This window comes from Mus caroli, chromosome 13, assembly GCF_900094665.2.
Source record: "Mus caroli chromosome 13, CAROLI_EIJ_v1.1, whole genome shotgun sequence".
NCBI classification, from domain to species: Eukaryota; Metazoa; Chordata; class Mammalia; order Rodentia; family Muridae; genus Mus; species Mus caroli.
The window spans coordinates 9,637,786-9,648,709 of record NC_034582.1 but is presented as its reverse complement, the minus strand read 5'-3'; the positions used below and the strand labels follow the sequence as shown (position 1 = coordinate 9,648,709).

Sequence of the window (10,924 nt, the reverse complement as noted above, 5' to 3'; positions counted from 1 at the left end):
GATGATGGGTATACACCACCATGCCTTGGCTAGCCCTTGGTTCTGGGATGATGGGTATACACCACCATGCCTTGGCTAGCCCTTGGTTTCTTCCTTCTTTTTTGGATTGGATCTCACTGTATAGTTCCCGGCTGGCCTGGAACTCATTATGTAGAATAGGCTAGCCTCCAACTTACAGAGATCTATCTCTGCCACCTGAGTGCTAAGATTAAATATAAATTTCACTATACTGGTCTTTTGGTTTCTTTTTATGTGTCACAGGTTCTGAGCGCTAGGTGCTAGTAGGATGAGGACACTAATCCATTTTCCTCCTAGGTTCAGAATTTGCATTTCGCTGTAGCATATTGATATTACTCTAGACTATTAATGATTTCTGTGTAATTCACTGTTAAAGTCAGTGTATCTTCTGGAAATCTGTTGCTGATGGGCATGTATCTGGCTAGCGTTTCTTTTTAATCATTTACTAGGCTGTTTGGTTTGCTGAGAAGCCTGCTGGGAAGGTTTCACCGCAGATTGAGATCTTTGATTTATAGCATGCATAGCACTTTGCAGCCCCCTCACACAGTTCCACACTCTCCATCTGCCTAGGACCAAAAGTAATAAACATCTCCTTTTGACTAACTCATTGCCATTGCTGTAAGAAGGGAGTATTTAGGCTAAGTGCATGTAATCTAGAACTACAGAGGCAAAGGTGGAGGCAGAGGCAGGATGGCCTCATGTTCAAGGCAGTTGGGCTAAGTACTATAACAGTATTAGAGGAAAAAAAAGCCACAAATGTATTTTTATCCTAAATGTTCGTGTGTGTGTGTGTGTGTGTGTGTGTGTGTAAGCCCGGGGAAAGCTCTCCTAGTGCTGTGTCAGCGGTGGCCATCTTTATGTGAATACTAGTCGTCAGGCTACCCAGCAGGCACATCCACTATTTGAGATTTGCAGTGTTCTCTCGTCTTTCATCTTAAATAGTTTTGTTTCTCTGTTTGTGTGTAGACAAGGTTCCACCCTGTAGTCTTGGCTGGCCTAGAACTTGCTATGTAGATTAGGATGGCCTTTAACTTGAGCTCACTGCCTCCTGAGTGCTGGAGTAGAAGACAAGAATCATCACACCCAGCAAAATGTAGTTTCTTAAATTCAACCTTAGTTTTTAAATTTTATTTTATTTTTAAAATAATTTATTAATTTTTATTTTATGTGTATTTTAGATTGCAATGTTTGAAAAATAAAATTTCTCTTTTCTTGTTTGGATACTTTACATGTAAACATTAGCATTTTAGTTTGATTTTTCTTAATTTTGTGTATACATGATGTATATGTGTGTGCTTATGTATCTCTGCATGTGTGGAGGATGAAGAAAACTTTATTCAGTCAGTTCTTGTCTTCTATGTTTAAATGGGTTGCTGGGATTGAGCTGAGGTCACAGGCTGTACAAGAAGTACTTTACTGGCACACTGAGCCATCTCTGCAGCCCAGCACTTAGTCAGCCCTCCCCTTTCCCTCCCTCTCCCCCTCTCTTTCTATTTCTCATCCCATCCATCCCTCTACCTCCAGCATTTCTTTAAAAATCTTTTTAGCAGCCAGGCATGGTGGCACACACCTTTAATCCCAGCACTTGGGAGGCAGAGGCAGGAGGATTTCTGTGTTCGAGGCCAGCCTGCTCTACAAAGTGAGTTCCAGGACAGCCAGGGCTATACAGAGCAACCCTTCTCGAAAAACCAAAAAACAAACAAACAACCCCCCAAAAAAAACTTTTTAGCATTTGTTTATGAAACAATTTTCTTCTTAGCTTTTTTGGTTGTTTTGTTTTGTTTTGTTTCAACACAGTGTATCACTGACTGTCCTGTAACTTGCTCTGTAGATCAGGTTGGTCTTGAACTCACAGAGATACCCTGCCTCTATTTCCATCTTTTTTGTTTTTTGTTTTTTGTTTTTCGAGACAGGGTTTCTCTGTGTAGCCCTGGCTGTCCTGGAACTCACTTTGTAGAGCAGGCTGGCCTCGAACTCAGAAATCCGCCTGCCTCTGCCTCCCGAGTGCTGGGATTAAAGACGTGCGCCACCATGCCCGGCTCTCTATTTCCAGATGTAGGAAAAAATTATACTTTTTAATCATTAGGAAGGTAGAATTTTCCCCATAGATCTAATGTTTTTGTTCTCTTTCGTGTGAATTATCTATTCATATTTTCTGTCTGTAGGAATTTCACATGCCTGTATAAGCTCAGAAACTTTATGATCCCTTGCAGAGATTATAAAATCTTCAGTACATTTTTGTTTATACTTTATTTTGGCATATAGAACTATTTAAAAGTTACTAAGATACCATGTTTTATAGATTTTTTTTTTTGTAGACATCCTCTTCTCTTCTCTTCTCTTCTCTTCTCTTCTCTTCTTTTCTTTTCTTTTCTTTTCTTTTCTTTTCTTTTCTTTTCTTTTCTTTTCTTTTCTTGTGGTACTAGATATTAAACCTAGAGCTTTGTTAAAACTAGGCAAGCACTCTTAACTCTTAGCTATGGTCATACTTTTAAAGATAGTTTCACTAGCCTCGGACTTGTTTTAGAGCCTTGTCAGGCCTGAAGCCTGCCTCAGCCTCCCATATATCTGGGATTGGCAGGCATCTTTCACCGTGCCCAGTAGCAGATGATGCTCATTTCTCTTCCTGCCCAGGCACCCAACAGGAGGCTCTTTTGTTCGTCCAAGCAAAGTTAATTTCGGAGACGACTTCCTTACTGCCCTTAAGAAGCGCTATGTGCTCGAAGATGGACCTGATGATGATGAAAATTCGTGTTCCTTAAAAGTTGGAAGTAAACAAGTACAAACTATTGGTTTTGAACATATTACAAAGAAGCAGAGGTAAATAGAGCTGATGCTGGCCGCCTGCTGTCATTCACCAGACTGTGTGCTGATTGATGCGTGCAACCTTGCTTTCATATTGTTTCACCTTCTTTCCTCAGTGGCTTGAAATGTGGAGAACAACACAGCACTGATTATTTGGGGAAACTGAACACTCAGTTTAGCTGAGTGTGGTGGCTCATTCCTTCTGGTAACCATGGAAAGCACTTGGGAAGGGGAAGTGGGAGGATCAAGGAGTAATCAATAATCAATGATTATTCTTGGTTATGTAGCCAATTTAGGGCCAACCTGGACTACATGAAATCTTATACTTTAAGGAAAAAAAAAAAGTGGGGCAGTGGTGGTGCACGCCTTTAATCCCAGCACTCAGGAGGCAGAGGCAGTCAGATTTCTGAGTTCGAGGCCAGCCTGGTCTACAGAGTGAGTTCCAGGACAGCTGGGGCTACACAGAGAAACCCTGTCTCAAAAAAACAAAAAAAAAAAAAAAAAAAAGAGGAGGAGGAGGAGGAGGAAGAGCTGCCAAGGTAGCACAGAGGCTAATGGTGCCTGCTATATAAGCCTGATGACATGGGTTTGAGCCCAGAACCCATTTAAGAATGGAGAGAGAACTGACTCCACAAAGTTGTTCTGATCTCTGCTTTTGGTGGGGTGAAGTGGGGTGTGGTTTGCAACCTCCACAGCCAGCAGAGGTGATGATCCTCAAGAGGAAGTTTGGTTCAACACCAGTAAGTAGCCTGTGTTGGTTCAAACGTCAGGAGTTTGATATTAGTGATTTCTTTTAGGCCTATTTAAATAGAGCACAATTTGGGGAACTTCCCTGTTCATAATGAACTCAATCCTGTGTGTACAAGTAAACTAAATGAAGATGAGATGGAGGACAAACGTATGATAAGGTTCTCTGGGAAGCTCCAGTTCCAGAAACATCTCTAACCTCAGAGAACAGAGGTCCCCAGGCTATTAAACAATCTGCTCCCAGCGTCATTCTTTCCCTTGGAGTCACAACTCTGTGTTTAACATTCCAGGTTCCCCTTCTGCTTCCCTGTGAACACAAAGACCTGAGTCTCTGTGATGCTAAGATGTCAGTCTGCATGAGTAATGAATAGGATTATGGTTAATGTAATCCTCAGTGTTAGTAACTGACCGTGTCTGTATTAGGATTCTCTAGAGGAACAGAACACATAGAATGAATGAATGAATGAAAAGATATAGATCATACTGGCTTGCTTTTTCTGTCAAATTGACATAAACTAGAGTCATCAGAGAAGAAGGGCCATGAGATTCAGCTGTAAGGCATTTTTACAGTTACTGATAAGTGGGTGAGTGGTGCCGGCCCTGGGCTGATGGCCCTGAGTTCTATAAGAGAGCAGGCTGAGCAAGCCATGTACTACCCCTCCATAGCCTCTGTATTAGCCACTGCCTCCTGTTTGAGTTGCTGTCCTTTCTTGGTGATAAACAGCAATGTGGAAATGTAAGATGAATGAACCCTTTTCCTCCCCAACTTGCTTTTGGTCATGGTGTTTCATTGCAGCAATAGAAACCCTAAGACCCTAAGACGTGTGTGTGTGTGTGTACTTATGTGTATATATAAGAGGGTGGGTAGTTATTAGAATGGCTTACAAGAGTTTAGCTCTGCTAGTCTATCTATCAATGGCTGTCTACCAAGGGAAAGACCAAGAATTCAGTAGTAGTTCAGTCTAGGAGTCTGAATGTCTCAGCTGATGTTCAGTAAATGCCCAAATCCTGATGAAGGAGGTTTATAATATCAGTGAAGTAATGGACTTGCCAGCAAGAGTGAAGGCAAGCAGGCAAAGAGGGCAAGCTTCCTTCCTCCATGTCCTTTATATAGGCTGTCAGCAGGCATGGCCCAGATTAAAGGTGGATCTTCCCACTTCAAAATCTGGATTAGAACTAGGTCTACCCACTACAAATGATATAGTTGAGAAAAATTCCTCACAGGTATTGTCCTTCCTCTTTATTAACATCTAGCTGACCAGCTCTGCATTTATACCCTAAGACAAGCACAATAAAGACAAGAGAAGCAACTAAAAGCCCGTGTCTCCTGGCTTTTCTAGCATTGGCTTTGGATTAATACCTCTGGAGAGAACTGGCTCCCCAAGCTTGGTGCCAAGGTGGCCAGCATGGGACACTTTAAACTGTAGAGGGAAATAGCAACTCAAGTAAAAAATTCTTAATCCCATCCCAGCACTCGGGAGGCAGAAGCAGGTGGATTTCGGAGTTCAAGGCCAGCCTGCTCTACAAAGTGAGCTCCAGGACAGCCAGTACTATACAGAGAAACCCTGTCTCGAAAAACCAAAAAAAGAAAAAGAAAAAAAAAAAAACAAGGAATTTTCTAGGTGTGATGCCACATGCTTATAATCCCAGCACTTGGGAGGTGGAGGCAGAAGCAAGGCCAGCTTAGGCTACAGGAGACCCCATTTTAAATAAATAACTTATATAATAATAAAATAAATAAATAATTTATATAATAAATAAATAATTAAATAATTTATATAATAAATAGCAAGTAATTGAAAATTATGGTGGACAGAATATGGACACAGTAATTTTCAAGCTGATTGATCTGGGAGTCTGGAGTTTCCTGGGGTACTAAGTTGGCAGCACCTAAGTCATCATGAAGTCCTAACCACACCCAAAAATTGGAAGTGGGAAGTACTTGCTTTCGCCTAGACACCATAAAACATCACTGAAACTCTCAGGGCCTGATGATCAAGTATGAGAGCCTTTGCCCTATAACGGTTCCTGATGGTTGTAATTATCGTTCCCCCACATTTAGCTCTCATGTTTATTCTTCCATGTTGTCAGTTTTCTGTTAATTTTTACAAATATTAGACCATTGTGTGCTAAGTAAGATCTTTGTAAATACTAATTCACCAAGTTATTTGTTGTGTTTTAAAAATTACTGTAGAATATACCTATAAAACAGGTTAGCAGTGTTAACATCGTGTAAACCAGTCCCCAGAACATTCCCATCATTCCCAACTGGAATCCCCTGTAAACACTGCTTCCCTAGCTCCTCCCCAGCGCCTGGCAGCCATTGTTCTTTTTACCTGTTGCTTTGTCTGTTCTAGGATCACCAAGTGGGATTGTGCAATATTTGTGTCTACCCCCAGCCCTACCCACCCCCACCCCCACCCCCACCCCACCCCTTGTCTGATCATTGTGCTTAGAGTAACATCTTCAAGGTCTTTCCATTTATGGGTTGTCAGAATTTCTTCGTTCTTAAGGCCAGCCGCTGTTTCTCAGTGTGATGTCATGTTCGGTTTTTTTCTGCACTCTTTCTACCTTTTGGTTATTGTGACTAAAGGTGCTGCAATTAAAGCATTTTGCCATAGTGAAGTCTGAGGCACCAAGATTGGTGAACGTGCTTAGTACCTAAGGAGGTAGTAGAATTGGACCTTGAAGCTTGGTATCCCAGGCCTGGATTTTGAATTCCAGGTCATTGCCTCTTCTGTCAAGTAGAGGACACAGATCCTGCACAGGTAGAAACACAGGAAAACTCTGCATGCACAGTGCTGAGGATAGGCACATCCCTGGAGAGGCTCTGTCTCGGTGCCAGGATTTGGGAAACTGCCACTGTCAGCCAAAAACTTAGTAACTTTATTGGGATCTAGTCATATAGTAAAACACTATGAGGTATGAAGACAAGTGTCCTAGAGCTCCAAGTGTAATGGTGCTAAACCGTATCCTTTAGAGGCAAGACGTCACAGGAGAATCTGTATAGCAGAATGTCACATCATTTCCTGGCATACCGTAAAACAGTAATTGGAGACACAGAGTGTTATAGTCAGGATCAAGTCTGTAGTAACTGTGATTGGCAAGTTGGCTGGGAGGGGAGGAGAGCAGGGTGTTGTAAGAGAGGGGCAGTGACCACAGCTGCCTCTAGTGTTTGTGATTCTTCATTTCATTCTCCTTTTTTGTAATGCTTTGCACCTTAATGTGTGTGGTGGGTACTAGCATTTGTATATCTTTGCTGTTTTTTTTTTTTTATAAGGTTTTAAAAGGCCAGTAGGTATCATATGACTCACATGTACATGTGAACTCTGTTTTTCACACAGTCAACTGAGAGCACTGCAGGACATTTCGCTCTGGAACTGTGCTGTGAGCCGTGCTGGTGAACAAGGAAGAATTGCTGAAGCCTGCCCCAGTATCCTTAAACTAATTTTGGAATTTGGCACTGTACCAGACACCATTGGTTCCATTTATGTTGCATAAGTTCCCAGACCCTTTTGCCTACAGGTATGGCTTATGAGAGTAAAAAATGTTATAATACCATTTTCTGGTACTGGGGAGGGGCTTTTTACTTTTTTCAGATGGGTCTTACTCTATAGTTCATGCTAGCCTTGAACTCACTATGTATCTGAAGGTGGTCTTGAACTCATAATAATTCTAACTGAGCGTCTTCAAGTGCTGGTATTACAGTATGATTCTCCATGCTTAGCTCTTAGAGTAGAAGTTTGTAGGTGAGCCCCCTACAAACAGAGACAGGGGACAGAGTTGGTTGGCATCCCCCTGTTGTATTGGTCTCTGGTCACCCCTCAGTGCAGGTGGGATGCCCAGGTTTCTTCAAGTGTGCAGAAAGCTACCCAGTCAGGCTGCGAGAGCTGCATGGATATGGGCATGTGACAAGTTGGCAAGTGTGGGTTTGCAGATTGTGATTGTCCATCCGTCCCCTCCCCTCCCCCCAACTACCCTGTGCTCCTTGTGGAGCTCCCCACCTGTTCCCTCCTGAGATTGGTTCCTTTCCAGCCAGAGCCCTGGACAGGTACAGCAGGCTCTCCATGTTTGTGGAAGTTTCTAGTGAATGGTTTTGAGATAGTGTCTCATACTGTTACCCTGGGCTGTCTTGGAACTGACTATATAGTTTAGGCTGGCCTTGCAATTGCTTCAGCCTTCATACTAAGGTTACTCATCTGAGCTACCACAACTGTCTGTCTCCATATTTCATCTGTTGAATCATGGGATTTATCAAATTGGACTTGGATGGTGGTTGACAGGTTGTCTTGCTAGCCTGTACATGTGATAGTTGCCCACTCTGTGCCTTGGATTTTCTGCTGCGATAAATGTGAATCAGCAGTTGGATGTAGCAGTGCATGCTTGTTATTGTAGCACCCGACAGAGGCAGGAAGGTCATGAATTTGAAATAATTCTCAGCTTCCTAGTGAGATAAGGCCAGCCTGAGCTACTTGAGAGCCTGTCTCAAAAATTATCAGCTGCTGGGCAGTGGTGGCGCACACCTTTAGTCCCAGCACTTGGGAGGCAGAGGCAGGTGGATTTCTGAGTTTGAGGCCAGCCTGGTCTACAGAGTGAGTTGCAGGACAGCCAGGGCTACACAGAGAAACCCTGTCTCTAAAAATGCTATCCCCATCCTTAAGACTTTTCTTCCTTGGGTGGATTGGGTGGATGGTCTGTCTTTTATAAAAGGTCCCTTCTTTCAGTGAACAGTGTTTGTGTACCTTCAGCTTCTCTCAGTATTGGGGTACAGTTGGACCCCAACATGCTTCTCCCTCCCCACACTGCTCTGTCTTTTCCTGCTCATTTAACACCTAATTCAGTGAGGCCTAATGTTCATGTCAATCATGTGCCATAGTGAGTCACCTCCAGCCTACTTAGACTATAATTTCTACACCCAGTGAATAGCTGTACCGTGTACCTGGCCAGCCTTGTCTCTGTTTTCTTTATTTTCTGTGTCTGGCAAATCCTTGTAGCTGTGCTGTTAGGCTGAGGTGGGATCCAAACCTGCTGTGAGGATGTGCTGGCCAATGTTAGTCAACAAGCGAGAGTTAGCTGAGAAGATGGAGCTTCAGTTAAGTAGGGTGTTTTATTAGTGATTGATGGGGGAGAGCTCAATCCATTGTGAGCGGTGCCACCCCTGGGCTGGTGGTCGTGGGTGCTCTAAGAAAGCAGGCTAAGCAAGCCATAAACAATCCAGTAAGCAGCACTTCTCCACGGCCTCTGCATCAGTTCCTGCCTCCAGGTTCCACCCAGTTCCCATTTTGGCTTCTCTCAGTAGACTGTGGTTCAGGATCTGTTATGAAATGTGTGGCAGACGCCTGGATGCATCTTTGAGCGTCTTGTGTGGAGAAAGCTTCCTAGCAGATTGTCAGTGATCTCTGTCTATAAAATCATCGTTGTTTTGGAGCTTTAACATTTTTCTTTCCTAACAGTAAAACTACTTTGTCCTCCCCAAGGTGCTGTGGTCATGGTGTTTCATCACAGCAATAGTAACCCTAGCTAACACAGCAGACCATCTAATAACCCCAGCTAGCACAGCGGACCATCTAATAACCCCAGCTAGCACAGCGGACCATCTAATAACCCCAGCTAGCACAGCGGACCATCTAATAACCCTATCTAACACAGCAGACCATCTAATAACCCCAGCTAACACAGCGGACCATCTAATAACCCCAGCTAGCACAGCGGACCATCTAATAACCCCAGCTAACACAGCAGACCATCTAATAACCCTGGCTAACACAGCGGACCATCTAATAACCCCAGCTAACAAACACAGCGGACCATCTAATAACCCTAGCTAACAGCGGACCATCTAATAACCCCAGCTAGCACAGCGGACCATCTAATAACCCTGGCTAACACAGCAGACCATCTAATAACCCCAGCTAACAAACACAGCGGACCATCTAATAACCCTAGCTAACACAGCGGACCATCTAATAACCCTATCTAACACAGCGGACCATCTAATAACCCCAGCTAACAAACACAGCGGACCATCTAATAACCCTGGCTAACACAGCAGACCATCTAATAACCCTAGCTAGCACAGCGAACCATCTAATAACCCTGGCTAGCACAGATGACCATCAAATAACCCTGGCTAACACAGCGGACCATCTAATAACCCTGGCTAACAAACACAGTGGACCATCTAATAACCCTAGCTAACAAACACAGCGGACCATCTAATAACCCTATCTAACACAGCGGACCATCTAATAACCCTATCTAACACAGCAGACCATCTAATAACCCTGGCTAGCACAGATGACCATCAAATAACCCTGGCTAACACAGCGGACCATCTAATAACCCTGGCTAACACAGCGGACCATCTAATAACCCTGGCTAGCACAGATGACCATCAAATAACCCTGGCTAGCACAGCGGACTATCTAATAACCCTGGCTAACAAACACAGTGGACCATCTAATAACCCTAGCTTGCACAGTGGACCATCTAATAACCCTAGCTAACAAACACAGCGGACCATCTAATAACCCTAGCTTGCACAGTGGACCATCTAATAACCCTAGCTAACAAACACAGCGGACCATCTAATAACCCTAGCTAACACAGCGGACCATCTAATAACCCTAGCTAGCACAGCAGACCATCTATCTCTTGTTTCCCTATAGTCCTTGAGCCAGCTTTGCAGCTGAGTGACTTCCCGGAGAGTCAGGTCAGTTTCTGTTACTCCGCTTCAGCTTCTCCAGTAGTCTCATTCCTGGCAGACAGGTAGGCTTTAACGCAGCCTGGCGGTCCTTCATAATGAGGGCTGGCCTCCAAGGCCTAGGCTAGTGGTTCTCCACCTGCAGGTTGAAATCACTTTGGCAAACCTTTAGCCCCCCAAAAATCTTCATTACAGTTCATAACAGTAGCAAAATAACAGTTATGAAGTAGCAATGAAAATAATTTTATAGTCAGGGGTCATCACAGCATGAAGAACTGTATTAAAGAGTCACAGTGTTCTGTAAGTAATGTTAGGTGCCTCATTTTGAGAATACCTGCCGGGGTCAGGGGGAGGGACCAGGAAAGGGGATAGCATTTGAAATGTAAATAAAGAAAATATCCAATAAAATATAAATTAAAAAAATAAAAACCAGACACACACAGGAGAGAGAGAGAGAGAGAGACTACCTGTCCATCTTTGCAGGCAGGTGTACTGGACTTGACTGGCCACTGTAACCTCGGCTGTGGTGACTGTTGTATCAGGATACTCCAGGACTCTTCCAGGTTGTATTTCTTAGGTTGCCCTAGTTTTCTGCTCAGGTTGCTCCTAGGTTTTGCTTTCACTTGTAACTGTATGGCCACACCCCTTCCT

At 43.6% G+C, this 10,924-nt stretch overlaps 1 protein-coding gene across 3 annotated transcripts in view; it reads left to right on the top strand.

The window, feature by feature from the left end:
- The window catches only part of Tbce (tubulin folding cofactor E), a 38,510-nt gene that overhangs the window by 13,717 nt on the left and 13,869 nt on the right, over positions 1-10,924 (top strand). For all 3 annotated transcript variants that reach the window (XR_003834624.1, XR_003834625.1, XM_021179955.2), the window contains exons 4-5: positions 2,653-2,838; positions 6,915-7,003. Coding sequence is in view for 1 of the 3 variants with exons in the window: in XM_021179955.2 (XP_021035614.1) it covers positions 2,653-2,838; positions 6,915-7,003 (275 nt within the window). In the remaining 2 variants the exon portion in view is untranslated. The remainder of the gene's footprint in view (positions 1-2,652; positions 2,839-6,914; positions 7,004-10,924) is intronic.